General features: G+C 43.1%; 1 protein-coding gene across 2 annotated transcripts in view; it reads right to left on the bottom strand.

Moving 5' to 3' along the window:
- Positions 1-21,462, bottom strand: part of GAB1 (GRB2 associated binding protein 1) — a 179,869-nt gene that overhangs the window by 118,485 nt on the left and 39,922 nt on the right. For both annotated transcript variants that reach the window (XM_033939940.1, XM_033939950.1), the window contains exon 2: positions 5,532-5,826. In XM_033939940.1, the coding sequence (XP_033795831.1) occupies positions 5,532-5,826 (295 nt within the window). The remainder of the gene's footprint in view (positions 1-5,531; positions 5,827-21,462) is intronic.

Below are 21,462 nucleotides of genomic sequence, written 5' to 3'. Positions count from 1 at the left end.
CATTTTTCCCCGGTGTGCTCACAATCTATCTAATGTACCTGGAGCAATTGGGGGGGGGGGGGGGAGATTAAGTGACTTGCCCAGGGTAACAAGGAGCAGCGTGGGCGCTGAGGCTGTAGCTTTAACCACTGCGCCACACTTTCCCTCTTGTTGTAGTCGACAGAGATTTTTTGAAGTGAGACCATTTAGTAGTGTGTTCCAGTAGTCCATGCGAGAGAGGAGAAAGGGAGACTCTGGTGAGACCTTATTTTGAATACTGTGTATAATTCTGGAGACCGCACCTTCAAAAAGATATAAACAGGATGAAGTCGGTCCAAAGGAAGGCTACTAAAATGGTTGGTGGTCTTCATCATAAGACATAGGGGACAGACTTAAAGATCTCAATATGTATACTTTGAAGAAAAGATAGGAGAGGGAAGATATTATAAAGACATATATGTACATGGCATAAATATGCATGAGGAGAGTCTCATTTGAAAAGAAGCTCCTGAATATGAGGAAAAAGGATGAAGTTAAGAAGTGATAGGCTCAGGAGTAATCTAAGGAAGTACTTTTTTACAGAAAGTTTCAAGTTTAAGTTTCAAGTTTATTCATAGCTTGATATACTGACCATCACATGTATCTGGGCGGTTTACAATATCACAAATTAAAAAGTTTAATATGAATAGATAAAATAAAATAATATGGGGTAAACCTAAAACTATGACAATTGAGACTGATTAGAAATGAAAGGATTTTTGGGGATAGGAAAGTAATTAATTACAATGATAAATAAAAATAAAGGGGGGATAGAAGGAAGGGAGGTAGCACAAGGAAGGTAGGGATATCGCTTTGTAAAAGCGTTTTTTTGTTGCTGTCTTGCTCACTTATTTCCTACTTATTGGTAGGCATCTTTAAAGAGAAAGGTTTTAAGATTTGTTTTAAATTTGATTAGGGAGTCTTCATTGCGAAGATGGAATGGCATTGTGTTCCAGAGAGAAGGTGCAACTACTGAAAAAATGGAGTCTTCATTGCGAAGATGGAATGGCATTGTGTTCCAGAGAGAATGTGCAACTACTGAAAAAATGGAATTTCTGGTGTAGTATAAGTCTTTTATTGATGGAACTGTCAACAGATTTTGATTCGTAGATCTGAGGACCCTAGAGGGTGTGTGGAGTGAGATATTTGTCTAAGAAACCAGGAAGATAAGTCGTAATTTTAAAATTTAGGAGAATTTTATATGTAGCTCGGTGAGAAACAGGTAACCAGTGTAAGTCCCGGAGGAGTGGCGTAACATGATCATATTTTTTGGCCTTATAAATGAGTTTGATTTCGGTATTTTGAATCAGTTGTAATCTGCAGATTTCTTTTTGAGTAATACCATTACATTACATTAGGGATTTCTATTCCGCCATTACCTTGCAGTTCAAGGCGGATTACAAAAGAATTATCCAAGATGTATTACAGCAAGAACTTACAAAAAAAAAAAATTGGTCATTTTCAAAAAGAGTAAGAAATGGGTAAGGTTATTTGTTTGGGGTAGTTGGCTTTAGTGAGAGATGGAGTTTGAGACTTGCGGTATTATTTCTTTTTTCAGAGTTTTCTTGAAGAGTATGGTCTTTATTTCTTTTCTAAAAGTCTTGTAGTCGAGGGATGCCGTCAGTAGATTAGCGATTTGGTTGTCTAGTTTGGCTGCTTGAGTGGCCAGGAGACCATCATATAGTTTTTTCCGTTTGACCTCCTTAATTGGGGGGTATGAGAATGGGGTGTGAGTTTTCCTATGTCTGGTTGCTGTGTTGTGGATGAGGCGGTTATTCAGGTAGTTTGGACTGTCTCCGTATAAAGTCTTAAATAGTAGGCAGTGGAATTTAAATTGTATTCTTGATGGGATCAGAAGCCAGTGCGATTGGACATATGCTTCTGTAATGTGATCATGTTTCTTTAATGAGTAGATGAGTCTTAGTGCTGTGTTTTGGATAGTTTGTAGTTGTTTTATTATGGTTGTAGGGCATGGGAGGTAGAGGATATTACAGTAGTCAAGTAGGCCTAGTATTAAGGACTGAACTATGAGCTGGAATTGAGTAGAGAGAGTTGCAGTAGTCTGTGTGTGAGATAATTAGAGAGTGGATCAGGATTTGGATCGAAAAGGGTTCAAGAACTGAGGTTATGGATCGGATTAAACGGAGTTTGTAAAAGCAATTTTTGGTCACAGAACTGATTTGATCATGGTAAATAAGATCTTTATCGAAGATAACTCTTAGTAATTTGAGTTTGAGTTCTATTTGAAGGGGAATTGCATCAATAAATATTTGTCCAGTTAAAGAATCTTTATTTTTATGAGGGAAGAGGATCCCTTGTGACTTTGCTACGTTTAGCGATAGTCTGTTAATTCGAAGCCAAGAACTGATTTTATCGAGTTTGAGATTAATTTCCTGAATATCATTGATATTGGCCGGGTTGAGTGGGTGAAGAAGTTGGATGTCATCTGTATAGGCGAATGGAGTGAATCCGATAGATTGAATTCAAGAAAGCATGGGACAGGCATGTGGGATCACTTATGGAGAGGAGGAGATAGTGGATGCTGTGGGTGGCTATTGACTTTTATTTGCCATCATGTTTCTGTGGAATATTCTAGACATTCTGATGCCTGGGTTCAGAGACTTTCCTGGATTCCAAGAGCTTCAGCTTTAGTGGCATAAAATGCCCAGAATGAAAGGTAGAACTTCCTCTATCTTCCGAGATTGAGCCTCTACCAGAAATGTATAAAAGGCCTCTCCAAAGATCACCTAGGGGCTAATACTGCTAGTTCTTCGAGCAGACCCGATTACCATCATGTCAGGTGTACCAGCCGTATTCTATGCTGCACATATCTGTCCTGTCTGAACATCAGCACCTTTTTGAGTACTTTGTTTGCTGACCAGAACCTACAACGCCTACCTACACCAGGAAGAGACTTTTTCCCCATCATTTCTTGGTGACTACTCTGCTATTTTTATTATCCTTTAGTTTTCTCTATACTCTGGTTAAGTCTCCGTTATCTAGGACTTGTTTGCATATTCCTGTTTTAGTGAGACCCTGTCTCCCTAAATCGAGAATCCTGGAATTATCCATTGCAGTTGCCTGTGTTGCATCCTCTTCTTCCTAATTCGGTTATGGTTTTGTCCCTTTGGCTAAGTCTCCTGAACTGCCGTTCAGTAAAGAAATTTCCCCGCTCATCAGTGACCTCTTTGCTGTTCATCATCTGGATAACCTTTGTATAATGGAGACCTGGCTCAAGGAGGGGGAGGAGGCTCACCTATAGCAGTGCATTCCACTCACTCATATAGTTTTCTATGCGGCTTGCTCTCTCTCTCTCCCCCATCGAATTTCAATGTTATTCATGTGCCTTATTCTGATTTCTCTTACCAGGTACTGTTAGTATTACATATTACTTCCTCTTTTACATTGACTCTTTTGTTATTTTCCCCCTTCATCTCCTCAGTATGCCCGAGATTCACTCTTGCAAACTTTAGTTGATGCTACTACCCGTTTCCCAAGACTTCTAATCACTGGTGATTTTAACATCCATGTGGATATGCCTTCTCACCTTCGTTCTACTTCTTTTTTATCTTTGCTTAATTATGTTTACTTAAACTTCTCCAGCATCCTACCCATTCTGCTGGTCAAATCCTTGACCTTATTATTACCCACAACCTTTTTTATTTTTTCTTTCAGTCAAATTGGAAAGTCTTTCTCAATCACTGAACTTGACCCCAAGTAATTGTGTTTAGTCATCTAACACATACTTCTTCTACCATGACTCTGTCACTTACCTCTTTGTCAATTGCTTTTTTCCGATTTCTTTGATCTTGATCTCGAAGATGCTGCCAATTGCTGGAACACATCATCATCATCATCTCAATTTATAATACCAACTAGGGATTCTGCCTCACAAATCCGTTCTTGCAGAAAAAAAATCCATGGTTTCACTCTGGGCTATTTCTCTTATGTGGTCAGACTCAACAGGCTAAACGCAAGTGTCGTAAACACCCATCACAGCAATCCCTACTACAGTATAGACAGGCTGCCGAGTATTATTCCTCCCAAGTTGTTATTGCTAAAAAAAAAAAAAAAAAAGAGTATTTTTCAAAATTATTAAATAATTTTTATAAGAATAACTCTTTTTTTCTATCAAGTCCAATCTTACTAATACACCAAAAGGTCACTAAACCGTTTCCTGCAGCCGAGCCTTTGACATCCTTTTTACTTCCAAGATTGTTTCTTTACATACGAACACAAATATTAATCCAAAGGTACCTGCAACACCCACCTCCCCATTGTATTCTTATGGGATGGCCTCTTGGGAGTTTTTTTGAAGTGCCTTCATTGACACATCTTTCAAATCCTAATCTCTAATAATTCACCTTACTACATCTTTGCTAGATCCTATGCCCTTCAGTTGGAGCAAACATCCAAGACATGATTTAATCTGTTGTCCTTCATTTGATTAATCTTAGCCTAGTTCCATCAGATCTGTTATCATGCCATCATGCTGCCTGGAAAACAGCAATGGTTCATCCTATCCTAAAGAATGGCTCCACTGATCCACAATTACCAGAGCACTATCAGACTAGATGGGCCATTTGGCCTTTATCTGCCATCATGTTTCTATGATTATATAGATAAGCACGTGGAATCTCTCTGAGAGAGAAAGAGATAATGGTCACTGCAGATGGGCAGACTAGATGGGCCATTTGGACTTTATCTGTCATCATGTTTCTATGTTTCTAATTCATAATCAATATATTCTATTAAAAATCACTGAATATGTAGTATTTGACCAATTTACCAATTTCATTAATAAGCTTTTAATTCTTCATCCATGCCAAACTGGATTTCATACCCATTATAGTATGGAGACCATTGTGACTGCCTTAATGAATTGCATTCTTCTTTGGATGCAGGTAATATTGTACTTTTGGTATCACTCGTTCTCTCTGTTGCTTTTGAACTCATTGATCATACTCTTCTCCTCTTCAGGTTAAAGTCGATTGGTATTTCTAATTAAAGTCCATTGATATTTCCAGTATTGTTTTAAAACAGTTTTCTTCCTTCCTTGCCAGCAAGTCTTTTCAAGTGGCAACTTCACCATTTTCTATTTCAATCGCTGCTCCATTAAGCTGCAGAGTCCCCCAGGGCTCTGTATTATCTCCTCTTCTATTTAATAGTTTTCTTAGCCTATTAGCTCTAATCCAAGACCACAATATTAAGGCCTTCATCTATGCAGATGACATTTTGTTAATTTTTCCACTTCAACCAAGAAACTTAGATTTGTCACCATTACAGTCATGTTTAATGCAATTGCAAATTGGTTGTCATCACGCGAATTAGTTCTGAATTTTCTAAAAACAAATATGGCCATCTTGCTTCCATAATTGGTTTCAAGGTTCCATGCGATCAGTTGAAATGAGTTCTGTTGTAGTCCAATACATGCACTCATACACTTTGCAATGCAGCAAGAAACAGTACCTTGTCAACATGTTATTAAATACCAGATAAAAAGATCAGCTTACCTTCATCGGTAGGATTAAACCCACAAATGTCACAGATACATCGAACCCACTTATTCATTTCCTCTTCGCTGTCTGCCACAAGGTAGAAAACTCTATCAATGGTCTTAATGTCAAAAATATAGCTGTTTTCAAACTCTTTTTTGTTGAATGTCAATCCAGCATCAACTCGTTCACACAAGTTTAAGTCAATAATGCGAATTGGTTTCCTTGTGTGATCATTTTTGTAGTACTCCAGTACATCTGGATCTCCTGTTAGACGTCCGCTGCGAAGCACAAACCATCTCTTCTTCCATGCCTAAAGAAAACAATTAAAAATATTGCAATTAAATAAAAAAGCAAGAAGTACTTAGTTAATGTTGCCTCCATGAGACATGTTATCTACTCTAATTGCTTCTTGCTTAATATGAACAGTCATACTGGGTCAGACTAAAGGCCCATCTAGCCCAGTCTCCCGTTTCCAACAGTGGCCAGCCAATCCAGAACTAAGTACCTAGCAGAAACCCAAATAGTAGCAATAGTAGTTCAGTGTAATAATAGGAATTCAGTGCAACAATAGTTTTATACTATTAGAGGTCATCTTTCCAAACTTGTTTATGCAGATCAAAGATCTGAATTCATTTTTCATCAATAATAATAAAACGCTAGAATGCGCATTTGCTCTCAAAAATTCGTGAGTCCTGGCGCCGTGAGGTGTGCTTCTGTGGCAACATTCTAATTGACACCTCACGGCGCTTGCAGGGGCTGGAGGTGCATGCGCGCGACTGTGCTCTCTACAAACCTTGCTCCAGCGGAGTAGGCAGCACCAGTGGCAGCAAACGAGTGGTGGACAGCAGCCCCGCTCCGGCCGTTGACCCTCCACAAACCTCCTGGCTCCAGCGGTGTAGGCAGCACTATAAACACGCTGCTTCACGCCCTTCTCTGCCGAGTTCCTCTGCCGCGTCTCTGATGACATCATTGGAGACAGATGCGACAGAGGAAATCGGCAGTAGAAGGCCGCAAAGCAGCGTGTTTAAATTGCTGCCTACACAGCTGGAGCCCCGAGGTTTGTCGACGATGGGAGGGTCAGGAGCAGGCCAGATCGGGCAGTAAAAGAAGGGGGAGGGGCCGGACGGAGCAGGGAAGAGAAGGTAAGAGAAGGGAAAGGGGGGTGGGGGAAAATGCTGCTACTGCTTCTGCACAGGAAAGGGGGGGATAGGAGGGAAATGCTGTTGCTGCTGCATAGGGAAGTGGGATGGAAATGCTGCTGCACAGGGAAATGGGGAAAAATGACAAACAGACAGCGGGAGGGAGGGAGACAGAAAGAAAGAAAGAAAGACACAGGGGCAGGGAGAGGGACAGAAAGACAGACAGAGAAAGGGGGCCAGAGAGAGAGTCAGCGGGAGAAGGAAAGGGGGCTGCTTTGGGGGGAGGGGTGTGCTTGGGGCCAACAGCTTTGCTCTGGGGGGGAAGACAGAAGGGGCCATGGAGAGATAAGGAAAGGGGGCTGCTTTGGGGGGAGGTGTGCTGGGGACAGACAGCTTTGCTCTGGGGGGGGAAGACAGAAGAGGGCCATGGAGAGACATTTGGGAGGGAGGTGGGTACTGGGGGCAGACAGCTTTGCTCGGGGGGGAGGGGGAGACAGAAGGATACAGACAGCAGCCAAAGAGAGAGAAATAAAGAAAGAAAGACAGACAGACACATCTATTCTAGCACCCGTTAATGCAACGGGCTTAAAGACTAGTTATATATAGTATTCAAATTCAAGCTATTATAACAATTTATATATACTGAACATATTCTTACTAAAATTTAAATACTTTAAATTAACAGACAGCTTATCCAGAAAATTCTCTCTCAGCAGTGAACATTAAAACATTCATTAAAGAAAGGCATTAAAAATATCAATTTCAATACAGCAAATAAAAACTACATTATCTAAAACTCAACCTAAACTATTGCCCCTTTTGGCAGTCTTACTGCATATGTTTTCTTTTGACCGATTCCATTGTGATAAACAGGTTTACTAATACGCACAATTTAATTTAGAATCTCTTTGAAAAAAGCAAAAGGGTCACTAGTGGAGTGCACCAAAGGCCTGTACTGGAATCTGTGCTGTAGCATATTTATAAATGGCCTGGAAACAAAGTAAAAAATGAGGTGATCATACTGCCAACTTCACAAACAAAAAACAGAAGATTGTGAGAATTTGAATAAGGATCTTGTGAGACTAGGCGATCAAATATCTAAATGGTTAAAATTTAACGTTGACAAAGTGATGCTCAAAATGAAAAATAATTCCAGATACGGGTACAAAAAGCACAGTTACTTACTGTAACAGTTGTTATCCAGGGACAGCAGGCAGCTATTCTCATATATGGGTGACGTCATCCACAGAGCACAGATGCAGACAGCCTCGCAAAGCAGACTTGCTTGTAGAAACTTAGAAGTTTCAAGTCTACCGCACTGCGCATGCGTGAGTGCCTTTCCGCCCAGCACAGGGCAAGTCTCCTCAGTTTAGATAGCTAGCAGAGAAGCCAACCAGGGGAGGTGGGTGGGTTGTGAGAATAGCTGCCTGCTGTCCCTGGATAACAACTGTTACGGTAAGTAACTGTGCTTTATCCCAGGACAAGCAGGCAGCCTATTCTCACATATGGGTGACCTCCAAGCTAACCAGAATGGGATGGTGGGAGTGTTGGCAACTTAGGAGAATAAATTTTGTAATACTTTCTGGCCAAAATGGCCATCCCATCTGGAGAAAACATCCAGACAATAATGAGAGGTGAAAGTATGAACCAAGGATGAGGTGGCAGCTTTGCAAATTTCCTCAATAGGAATGGATCTGAGGAAAGCTACTGAAGCCGCCATGGCTCTGACTTTGTTGGCTGTGACTTGACTCTGTAGATGCAGTCCAGCCTGGGCATAGCAGAAAGAGATACAAGCAGCCATCCAGTTGGAGATGGTACGCTTAGACATTGGATGTCCCAACTTGTTTGGATCGAAGGAGACAAAAAGTTGAGGAGCAGATCTGTGTGGTTTGGTGCATTCCAGGTCAAAGCATGTTTACAGTCCAGAGTATGAAGAGCTGATTGTCCAGGGTGAGAATGAGGCCTTGGAAAAAACACTGGAAGTACAATAGATTGGTTGAGATGAAATTCCAAAACTACTTTAGTTAAGAATTTAGGATGAGTACAAAGGTCTACCTTGTCATGATGGAAAACTGTGAAAGAAGGATCAGCAACTAAAGCTTGCAGCTCACTGACTCTTCGAGCAGATGTGAAGGCAATGAGAAACACCACTTTCCAAGTGAGATATTTCAGATGAGTCGTAGACATTGATTCAAATGGAGGCTTCATCAATTGAGCAAGAACAACATTGAGATCCCAAACCACTGGAGGCGGTTTGAGAGGAGTTTGACATTGAAAAGTCCTTTCATAAATTTAGAAACCACCGGATGAGTAGAGAGAGGTTTCCTTTCGATAGGTTGATGGAAAGCAGCAATTGCACTAAGACGGACTCGGATAGACGTAGACTTGAGGCCAGAGGTAGACAAGTGCAAATGATAATCCAAGACAAAAGCCAAGGAGGTATCTCGAGAATCCATGTCATGAAGAGATACACCACATAGAAAATCTAGTCCATTTTTTGTGATAGCATTGTCTAGTGGCAGGCTTTCTAGAAGCCTCTAAAATGTCTCTTACAGGTTGAGAAAACTGAAGAGGAGTTATGTTGAGAGGTACCAAGCTGTCAGGTGTAGAGAATGCAGGTTGGGATGAAGTTGAGATCCTTGACTCTGTGTAAGCAGAGATGGAAAAACTGGTAGAAGGTATGGCTCCCTGCTGCTGAGTTGAAGTAGAAGGGAATACCAAGGTTGTCTCGGCCACCAAGGAGCTATCAGAATTATGGTGGCATGATCGTTCTTCAACTTGACTAGAGTCTTGAGAATGAGAGGGAATGGAGGGAATACATACAGGAAGAGATTCATCCATTCCAATAGAAAAGTATCTGCCTCGAGGCAATGAGGAGAATATATCCTGGAGTAGAACTGAGGCAGTTTGTGGTTGTGGGGAGATGCAAAGAGATCTGAGGAGTTGCCACTGAGAAAAAATGTGAAGAAGAGGCGAGAAATTGAGTGTCCATTCGTGAGGTTGCAGAAGGTGACTCAATTTGTCTGCCAAACAGTTTTTCGCACCTTGGATGTAGACAGCTTTCAGGAAGGTGTTGTGTAGGATTGCCCAATCCCAAACCTTTAGAGTTTCTTGACAAAGGGAGAGAGATCCCATTCCTCCCTGCTTGTTGACATAGTAAATGGCGACTTGGTTGTCCATCCGAATGAGGACTACCTGGTCATGAAGATGTTGAAAAGCTTTGAGAGCACTGAAGATCGCTCCGAGTTCCAACAGATTGATGTGACACTGATGATCCGTGCTGGACCAGTGGCTTTGAGTACGGAGACCGTCAAGATGAGCCCCTCAAGCGTAGGTCAAAGAATCTGTCATGAGGACCTTCTGATGGGGCGGAGTCTGAAACAGTAAACTCTGGCGAGATTGGAAGAGAGCATCCAACAGCGGAGAGACTTTCTCAAGGAAGGAGTGACTGTAATGTGTTACAGGATCAGAGGCAACATGGCTTTACAAAAGGTAAATCGTGCCAAACGAACCTGATTGAATTTTTTGATTGGGTGACCAGAGAGCTGGATCCAGGACATATGCTAGATGTAATTTACTTGGATTTCAGCAAAGCCTTTGATACAGTTCCTCATAGGAGGCTGTTGAACAAACTTGAAGGGCTGAAGTTATGACCCAAAGTGGTGAACTGGGTCAGAAACTGGCTGTCGGACAGACGCCAGAGGGTGGTGGTTAATGAAAGTCGCTCGAAGGAAGGAAAGGTGACTAGTGGAGTCCCTCAGGGTTCGGTGCTGGGGCCAATCCTGTTCAATATGTATGTGAGTGACATTGCTGAAGGGTTAGAAGGAAAAGTGTTCCTTTTTGCAGATGATACCAAGATTTGTAACAGAGTAGACACCGAAGAGGGAGTGGAAAATATGAAAAAGGATCTGCAAAAGTTAGAGGAATGGTCTAACGCCTGGCAACTAAAATTCAATGCAAAGAAATGCAGAGTAATGCATTTGGGGATTAATAATAGGAAGGAACCGTATATGCTGGGAGGAGAGATGCTGATATGCACGGACGGGGAGAGGGACCTTGGGGTGATAGTGTCCGAAGATCTAAAGGCGAAAAAACAGTGTGACAAGGCAGTGGCTGCTGCCAGAAGGATGCTGGGCTGTATAAAGAGAGGCGTAATCAGTAGAAGGAAGAAGGTGTTGATGCCCCTGTACAGGTCATTGGTGAGGCCCCACTTGGAGTATTGTGTTCAGTTTTGGAGACCGTATCTGGCGAAAGACGTAAGAAGACTTGAGGCGGTCCAGAGGAGGGCGACGAAAATGATAGGAGGCTTGCGCCAGAAGACGTATGAGGAGAGACTGGAAGCTCTGAATATGTATACCCTAGAGGAAAGGAGAGACAGGGGAGATATGATTCAGACGTTCAAATACTTGAAGGGTATTAACGTAGAACAAAATCTTTTCCAGAGAAAGGAAAATGATAAAACCAGAGGACATAATTTGAGGTTGAGGGGTGGTAGATTCAGGGGCAATGTTAGGAAATTCTACTTTACGGAGAGGGTAGTGGATGCCTGGAATGCGCTCCCGAGAGAGGTGGTGGAGAGTAAAACTGTAACTGAGTTCAAAGAAGCGTGGGATGAACACAGAAGATTTAGAATCAGAAAATAATAATAAATATTGAACTAGGCCAGTTACTGGGCAGACTTGCACGGTCTGTGTCTGTGTATGGCCATTTGGTGGAGGATGGGCAGGGGAGGGCTTCAATGGCTGGGAGGGTGTAGATGGGCTGGAGTAAGTCTTAAAAGAGATTTTGGCAGTTGGAACCCAAGCACAGTACCGGGTAAAGCTTTGGATTCTTGCCCAGAAATAGCTAAGAAGAAAAATTAAAAAAAAAAAATTTAAATTGAATCAGGTTGGGCAGACTGGATGGACCATTCGGGTCTTTATCTGCCGTCATCTACTATGTTACTATGAGATTGGCTCGCAAGCCTGCGCCCACTGAGATGCCAGGGTCCACTGAGGAAACCTGAGATGAAGTCTGGCAAAAGGAGTCACGTGAACTGTGGAGGCCATGTTACCTAGTAGTACCATCATATGTCTCACTGAGATTGAAGAGCGGGAAGACACTTCGTGACAGAACTGAAGAGCATCCAGACGTTGATGAGGAAGGAATGCTCTAAGGTGGATAGTGTCCAGAACAGCTCCAATGAACTGTAGATTCTGAGAGGGCTGAAGATGGGATTTGGGAAAGTTGATTTTGAATCCCAAACTTTGTAGGAACCACATAGTCCGATGGGTCGCTACAATAACCCCCTGAGATGTTGAATCTTTGATGAGCCAGTCGTCTAGGTAGGGAAACACCTGAAGAAGATGGTTCCTTAGAGCTGCTGTACCACCACTAGGCACTTGGGGAACACTATGTGAGATGATGCCAGGCCAAAGGGTAGCATTCTGTATTGATAATGCAGATTCCCCACCCGAAATCTGAGGTATTGATGGGAGGCTGGGTGAATGGGAATGTGAGTGTAAGCCTCCTTGACATCTAGAGAACATAACCAATCGTTCTGATCTAGAAGGGGATAAAGGGATGCCAGGGACAACATGCAAAATTTTTCCTTGACCAAAAATTTGTTGAGAGCCCTGAGATCCAATATGGGCCGCAGATTGCCCGTCTTCTTCGGAACTAGGAAGTAACGGGAGTAAAACCCCCTGTTCTGCTGTTCCAAGGGAACTTCCTCGATGGCACAGAGATGAAGCAGAGCGGTCTGGGATGGATTGGAAGGATACTCTCTTGGAGGAAGCTCTGGTGGAATCTGAGTGAAATGAAGAGAGTATCCTTCCTTGATGATTGACCACACCCAGAGGTCGGATGTAATGATCTCCCATCGATGGTAAAAATGATGGAGATGACCTCCTATGGGGGAAGGGAAGACAGAGACAGAACGATGGAGGTTATGCTCTGTTTGAGACAGTCAAAAAGGCTGAGCAGCCTTAGGTGCAGCAAAAGGATGAGATTTCTGTTGCTTCTGTTGATGTTGTTTCTTAGTGGGTTCTCGAGTGTAAGGAGCTGCCCTTGGAGGATAACGCCTCTGGAAGGATGTAAGAGGTCAAGAAGATTTTGCAGGAGCTGGCTTTGGTCTGACAATTGAAGCAAAAGATTTTTCATGTTCAGACAACTTCTTGGTGGCGGCCTCAATGGATTCATCAAAGAGGTCGTTGCCCTCACAAGGAATATTAGCCAAACGGTCCTGAAGATTGGGGTCCATATCAATGGTGCGAAACCAGGCCAGGCAGCGCATCGCTACTGAGAAAGCAGTAACCCTGGAAGAAAGTTCAAAGACATCATAAGATCACTGGAGAAGGTGTAACTGGAGTTGCGCCAAGGTAGCAGAGAGCTCTAGAAACTCCACGTGTCTATGTTCATCCAAGTTCTTCATAAAACTTGGAAGATGATCAATCAAGAACTTAAAATAGGTCATGAAGATAAAATTGTAGTTGAGGACTGGAGGCCATCATGGAATTCTGATAAAGGCGACAGCCAAACTTGTCCATGGTTTTTCCCTCTCTTCCAGGAGGTACTGTGGCATAAACTCTGGAAGGATGGATTCTTTTCAATGAGGATTCCACAAGAAGGGATTGGTGAGATAGTTGTGAATTCTCAAACCCTTTGCAATGTAGAGTTCTATACCTTGATTCCAATTTGCCTGAACAGCAGGTATAGCATAAGGAGTCTCCAGATTTTGTTTGAAAGTTTTAGACAAAAGCCTGTTAAGAGGAAGCTTGAGTGACTCTGCAGGATGTTGAGGCACATGAATTTCTTCTAAATACTCTTTAGAATAACCAGAGTCCAACTTAATATCCAGGTCGTCAGCCATTTGACAAAGAAAGGAGGAAAAGGACAACTGATCCACCAGAGCCTGGCCTCGAGAAGGACTCGATGACCTCGAGGCGCCTCAAGTGGAGAACGAAGGCAAAGCCTCTCTGGAGTATTGATAACCCAAGGAATAAACAGACTTGGAGGAGGCATTGGAATCAGCTGAATCCTTGGGGTCTGGAATCCTTGGGGTCTTGATCGAGGAGTTGGAGGCCTCGAAGAACTGGAAAGTCTGGATTGAGGCCTGGACGAGGAAGGTTTTTCTGTGGAAGAAGACCTGTGCCTCAATGAAGGCCTCGATCTATGACGAGAGTGCTGCCTGGAAGTAGGTCTTGGGTGATATTGAGGAGACTTCACCCTATGCCTGGAAATGGGCAGTGCTGCTGGTGAATGAATAGGGATAGAAGCTGTAGATCAAAACCCCATAGACTCAGTGGTTTGGATCGAGGAATCTCGAAGCATTCCCAAAGGCTTGTATGGAGTGTGAAGATTCCTTGCATTGAGTGTGTAGACTCAGCTCGAGGTGAGACTTGACATCGCGGAAGACTGCCGATTGCCCAGGCTAGACTGCAGGAGACAGAGTCAAGGCAGGACCATATTTGCTCAGTAACTGAACAAATTGTCACTCTAAGATGGTCTGGAGAGAAGCCTGCAATTGTGGATCCGAGTCTGAAACTGGACCACTTGCTAAGGCTATAGGCTCTGAGGTAGAAGTAGAAGAATGCTTGGACTTGGAGGATTGATGCTTGGATAACTTGAGGACCACCGTAGGAACCTTCTGCTTAGGTATCTGACCTGAGGGAAGCTCAGGGGAAGATAAAGCAGGTGTACTCGAGGATAAAGACGATCCAAACAAGGAAGGTCTGATGAGACTCGAGATCGGAGTTGTGGAAACAGGAGGACCCCCGGTTGAAGTCTGGACCAAGTCAGAAATCGAGGTTGAGCGTGTAGCTGAAGAGTCCATCCTGAACAGTTTTTCCACTTGAACCCAATGACATTTAAGGGCTCGAGGTTGAAGAGTAGCACAGCGCTCGCACGACTTCGAACTATGGTCAGGCCCGAAACAACGAAGACACCAGTGGTGTGGGTCCGTGAGGAAAATTGTACGCTGGTACTGGCTTCACTTCTTAAAGCCCGTGACTGGCCAGGACATCAGGACATAGAAGGGTAGAAAGCCACTGCGAAGTCGAAGCCCGCAGGCTGCAGGTGCGCAACCTGCCGTGCCAGTCAGTCGATGAAAAAAATTAACTTTTTTTTTTTACACAGAAAATAACACAGCGATTCGCGACAAAAAGAACACAAACCTCGGTGAAGAGAAGGCATGAAGCTAACAAAGTTCAGCGCAGAGCGTCAAAGACAGACTTCTTGGCTCCGTGGAAAACTGAGAAGACTCGCCCTGTGCTGGGCGGGAAGGCACTTGCGCATGCGAGGTGCGGCAGACTCTAAACTTCTGAGTTTCTACAAGCAAATCTGCTTGCGAGGCTGTCCGCATCCGGGCTCCGTGGATGAAGTCACCCATATTTGAGAATAGGCTGCCTGCTTGTCCTGGGATAATGCTCAGTTCCCAGTTAGGAGTCATCACCCATGAAAAAGATATTAGAATCACTGTGGACAATATATTGAAATTCTCAGCCCAGTGTGCTATGGGTTCTTACCTGGGTAATCTTCTTTCTTGTAGATATGTCTAGGGTCTTGTATCGCAACCATCAAATTGCTTGCAGAAAAGTGTCAATCATGTTTTCCAACCCCTCAGTTCCTGCCCCCTCAGTTAGTACAAAAGCAATCAAGAAGCACAGTAATAAAAGACATAACAGGAAGGAGGAAAAGATCACCGACACCATAATTTTGTTTTGCTCTGTAACAATCATAGGAAAAACATTATAACAGTCAAACTTGTGCAACTAGCACCAACTATGTATAAAGCTCATAGCTACTCGCATGCCCTACTGACAAGCAGAGCCTTTTTTCCCCTCAGATCCTCTGATTGATCCTAAGGCAGAAGGCAGGCAAAGCCCATACACAGGGTGGGGCTTCCGGACCACTAGACACATCTACAAGAAAGAAGATTACCGGGATGAACCTAATCTTTCTAGTGCAATGTGCCTAATGGTCCTGAATGCTAGGGACGTACTAAAGCAGTCCCCAGAGTCTAGGGTGGGCCCATTGCACCTGCCTTTAAGACAGAGGTTCTGAAAGTGGTGTCCTTCCAAGCTGCTAGGTCCATCCTATAGAAACTGGTGAAAGTATGAAGGGTAGATCACTCTATAAATTACCTCAAGCGAGAGAGCCCTAGTCTCAGCCCATAAGGTAACAATTCCTCCACTGAATTCTACTTCCAATGGGATCAATGGTTGTTTACCACACAGCCCACATATGCGGAAGAAATGGCTATTTTAATCCATCTGGAAATCAAGGCTTTAGATGCTGGCCTCTCTTTCTTGGCATGATTTATAAGAAAAAAAAAAAAAAAAGGTAATCTGAAAGGCAAAACTCGTTGGTAACTTCCAAGGTACCGAAGAAGTAGTCGCTTGACATCCAACAAATGCAATGCTTTATCCTTTTTCTTAGGCCACATACAGCGAAAAGCGGGCAAATGAACTTCCTGACTGACATGGAAGGCCAAGACTACCTTCCGTAAGAAAGATGGAACCGTGCGTAAGGAGAGTCCTGCTTCTGAGCAGCCTGTTCACCACCGCTGCTTTAGGAGGCCCAAAAGTTAATGTCTCACCGGGGGGGGAGGGGGAAGGTGTCAATCAGGAAGTGTTGCACAGGGGAATGGGAGGAAGAGATGAAAAATTACTGCACAGGGCGATGGAAGGGAGGAACAGAGTTCCCTTTTCCTGCACAGAATCTCACTGTGCCAGCAGCAATTCCCACACGCTGCCTGCTGCTGACCCAGAAGTCTCTCCATGGCATGAGGGGAGAGTTCCAGGTTAGCAGGAGGTAACATGTGAGAGTCACTGCCAATACCACAACCCGAAGAAGCAAACTTTGGAGTACAGGGGAGGAGAGGAAGGAAAGCTGGGGCACAGGGGGAGGGAAGAAGAAAGAGGAAGCTTTGATAGTTTTACCTATTTTTCCATTTAGGACTCTATTGAGGAAATCAACCATACAAGAGGGCTACATATGCATTTTGCCCTCAAGGAATACAACAAATCCTGTTCTGACAAATTTTCAAAGTGCTGATTATTTTACAGAATTAGATCATACTGAGAACAGCCCTAATTCAATGCCTACCAAAAAGACGTAGTTTACTCATTTAATGAACTAATTAGAACAAACTTGTAACTGTTTTCCCCATGTAAAATATACTTAACATTAATTCCTCTAAATACTGAGTTTATTGTACCAACAACTGCTATTACGTTTTCGTAGCACAAGTGTAGATGTTTGTTTCAGTGGTAGAATGAGTCACTCTTATTTAAGCTGGCATGGATCAAACTTAAAAACAAAAGCAATTACATAAACTGCACACTTTTAATACGGCAGATACAAAGGTTCCCTGGATTACAGTACAAAGTACAATTTAGTAGTGGAATAAAAGCTTGATGCTAGACAAGAGAACTGACATCAGCATCCTTACTAATCATGGTACAAAAGCTCCTCTATGTGTTGTCAAAGTGCAGATTGAGTCCACATAAATCACTCTTTGTTATCTGAAAATACATGAGATTCCAAAAGCTTGTTCTATATTTAACCTTGGAGCATTAGTAGCTACAGGGTAATTCAGCACACTGCCTCACAGGGCCTTAGAGAATATGACATTTACAGTGTTTGCTTAACAATGAATCTTACTTTAGATTACTTTGCATGTAAAGATCATAGGAATATGAAAATATTCGCTTCAACCAAAATTTCACCAGGATGTACTTTGCTACAACAGATATTTGCCTTACCTCCCTGCCGACTGCGAGCGAGCCCTACCTTCATCTGCCGCGTTACTGATGACATCATCAGTAATGCAGCAGAGTGAAATCCCCGACGGACAAGGCCAAGCAGCCTGTTTAGAGTGCTGTCGGCCTGACGCTGCTTCGGATGAAGGTAGGGCTCGCTCGCAGTCAGTGGGGAGGGAAAGATGGAGGGTCAGCAGGAGTTCGGCTGCGCAGTGTGGGCAGAGGTGGGGTGCTCAAGGGTTCTGCTGCACAAGGGATGAGAGAGAGGGAAGGATAGAAGCTGGGCAAACCTCTGCTGCATAGGGAGATAGGAGGGAGGGGAGGAAAAATTCTGCACATGTGGGGGAGAGAAAGAAAAGAGGAAGAATTGGGGTGAAGGAGAGGAAGGGAGAGATGATCGTGTGCATACCCTGAAAATAAGACCTTGTGTCTTTTTTGGGCCCCAAATGAATATAAGACTTGATAGTAGTCAGATACTGTATTTTCCCTATCTGTCCTGGTAGGCTCACAATCTGACCTTGGGCAATGGAGGGCTAAATGACTTGCCCAGAGTCACAGGGAGCAGGCTGGAATCAAACGCACTACCTCGGTGCTGAGGCAGCATCTCTAACCACTAGGCCTCTCTTCCCCTTTTACTTACAAAACATTTTTACTTACCAAACTTTACTTTCAAAGAACATCTTACTTACAACTTATCTAAACATTAAAATTTCAAGTGAGTGATGGATCACACCAGTCAAACTCCATCTCATTTGCATTGTACAGTTGTGATAGATGTATATATTTGTGGCAATATCATAACTGGCACATGAAGAGATAGGCACTGTTGACAGGAGGAGTTTAGCCTTTCAAACTGCACCTGAATGATTTATCTAGAAAGGAGGTGCTACATCTATCACAACTGTACAATGCAAATGAGATGGAGCTTGTCTGTCGGGCCATGCCATGAAACACTCGTCATTAAACATGAAAACCAGACACCTGGTAGAATAAGTCAGGAAAAGATATCTGTACTGTTATGTGCAAGTTCCGATGATGTGCATTGCCTCATGAGTATGGTGGTGGTGAAATCTGCTTGCCCATGTACTCTCAAAGACTATATTTATGAGTTGCCAGCTCATTATTTTCATTCATAGAGGGCATAGTTTACCACTACTACTATTTATTACTAGTATAGCACTGAAAGGCATATACAGCAATGTGCATTTAATAAATGGTCCCTTCTCAGAAGAGCTTACAATCTAACTTGGAAAGACACACACAACATATAAGGTTGGGGATGCAGAATCTAAAGTGAAAGGAGTTAGGAGTTGAAAGCACACAGTACACCCTGAAGAAAACCACAGCATGATGGTAGAAACTTCGGTTCTATCTGACATGATGCAGCGAGACCTGAAATCTGCAACAAGCATGATGCTAGATGCAGAAACCCAGAGAGAACATATAACCCAGCTTCAAAAGAACGTCTTTAAAAACTCACTAGAGATCTTTCCATTCTAAGGGAGAGACCAACTGACTTTCCCACCAAAATTCAAATTGGTGACCAACTGACTTTCCCACCAAAATTCAAAATTGGTGACCAACTTTCCTGCCTCATTCATCTCAAGACCCAACCAATCGAGATCCAGGACCTATTATGTAAAGACAAACTTCAGACCTCACAGCGTACCCTGAAGAAAGCCACAATATAAGAACATAAGAACATAAGAACATATGATGGCTGAAACATCAGTTCTACCTGACAAGAAGAAGAGAGACCTGGAAACCTGCAACAAGATTGAACAATATTGTGACAGGATAAAGTCATGGGCCAGCAAGGCCTTAGCAGCAGATAGGAGGAGGTAATCTGCAAAAGAGGTAATCTGCCATAGGTTCGCCATCGCTGCCCTATGTTGTAGTTCCTTCCTATTTCTCCTACTGTAAACCGCGTCGAGCTCTATGAACGTGGAGATGATGCGGTAGAACCTCACGGTACAGCGGTATATAAGAAATAAAATTATTATTATTATTATACAAACCTAAGGATTAGATTAGATTAGATTAGATATACATAAATACAATGAATGAGATAAAGATAAAATCAGTACATTGAAATTTAATAGGACTATCATGAAATAGTTTCAAAAATATACAGTAAAACCTTGGTTTGCAAGCATAGTTCGTTCCAGAAGCATGCTTGTAATCCAAAGCACTCGTATATCAAAGCAAATTTCCCCATAGGAAATAATGGAAACTCAGATGATTCGTTCCACAACCCCAAAACTTTAATACAAAATACTTTATTGGCACCTAAGAGTCCAATTGATTTGGAAACAACAGACTTATAATTATGACGGAGGGGGGGGGCTATGCAGTTAATAACGAGAAATTTGAAGAGCTGGGACAGATTGAACTTTACTTTTTGGTGGGAAACTCTTTGTCAATATTATTGATATGAGAGAAAGCACAGTTACTTCCCGTAACAGTTGTTATCCAGGGACAGCAGGCAGCTATTCTCACATATGGGTGACGTCATCGACGGAGCCCGGATGCGGATGCCAAGCAAGCAGACCTGCTTGAAAAAACTCGAAGATTCGAGTCGCCCGCACCGCGCATGTGCGAGTGCCTTCCCGCCCAGTGCAGGGCGTGTCTCCTCAGTTCAGATAACTAGTAGAGAAGCCAACCAGGGGAGGTGGGTGGGTTGTGAGAAAAGCTGCCTGCTGTCCCTGGATAACACCTGTTACGGTAAGTAACTGTGCTTTATCCCAGGACAAGCAGGCAGGTATTCTCACATATGGGAATGCCATGTGCGGATCGCCGGACTCGATGGACCATGGGTCTGATCCGGAGATGGCAGTTCTTATGTTCTTATGGGTGACCTCCAAGCTAACCAGAATGGGATGGTGGGAGTGCTGGCAATTTAGTAGAATAAATTTTGTAATACTGTTTGGCCAAACTGTCCATCCCGTCTGGAGTATCCAGACAATAGTGAGAAGTGAAGGTATGAACCGAGGACCAAAGTAGCAGATCTACAAATTTCCTCAATAGGTGTAGATCTGAGGAAAGCTACTGAAGCTGCCATTGCTCTGACTTTATGGGCTGTGACTTTACTGTGAAGGGGTAATCCAGACGCTTAGAAATAGGATGGCCCAACTTATTTGGATCAAAGGAAACAAAAAGTTGAAGAGCAGTTCTGTGTGTTTTGGTGCACTCCAAGTAGAAGGCAAAAAGCACGTTTACAGTCCAGAGTATGAAGAGCTGATTCTCCAGAATGAGAATGAGGCTTTGGAAAAAATACTGGAAGGACGATGGATTGGTTGAGATGAAATTCTGAGACCACTTTAGGTAGGAATTTAAGATGAGTACGAAGAACCACCTTGTCATGATGGAACACAGTGAATGGTGGGTCAGTTATTAAAGCTTGCAGTTCACTGACTCTTCGAGCAGAAGTGAGGGCTATGAGAAACAACACTTTCCAAGTGAGATACTTCAGATGAGCCTTATCGATTGGTTCAAATGGAGACTTCATGAGTTGAGAAAGGACAACATTGAGATCCCAAACCACAGGAGGCGGTCTGAGAGGAGGGTGAACATTAAAGAGTCTTTTCATAAATTTGGAAACCACTGGATGAGCAGAGAGGGGTTTCCCTTCAATAGGCTGATGGAAGCCGCAATTGCACTGAGATGGACTCGGATAGATGTAGACTTGAGGCCAGAATTGGATAAGTGCAACAAGTAGTCCAAAACAGAAGATAAGGAGGAATGCTGAGGAATGTATGATGAAAAAAACACCATGAAGAAAATCTAGTCCACTTTTGGTGATAGCATTGTCTAGTGGTAGGGTTCCTAGAAGCTTCTAAGACATCTCTTACAGATTGAGAAAACTGAAGAGGAGTTACGTTGAAAGGTACCAAGCTGTCGGGTGTAGAGACTGCAGGTTGGGATGAAACAGAGATCCTTGACTCTGTGTAAGGAGAGAAGGAAAAACTGGTAGAAGGGATGGCTCCCTGGTGCTGAGTTGAAGTGGAAGGGCCAAGGTTGTCTTGGACACCGAGGAGCGATGAGAATCATGGTGGCATGATTGTT

Source organism: Geotrypetes seraphini, chromosome 1 (assembly GCF_902459505.1).
Source record: "Geotrypetes seraphini chromosome 1, aGeoSer1.1, whole genome shotgun sequence".
Lineage (NCBI taxonomy): Eukaryota > Metazoa > Chordata > Amphibia > Gymnophiona > Dermophiidae > Geotrypetes > Geotrypetes seraphini.
This window is presented reverse-complemented; position numbering and strand designations above follow the sequence as displayed.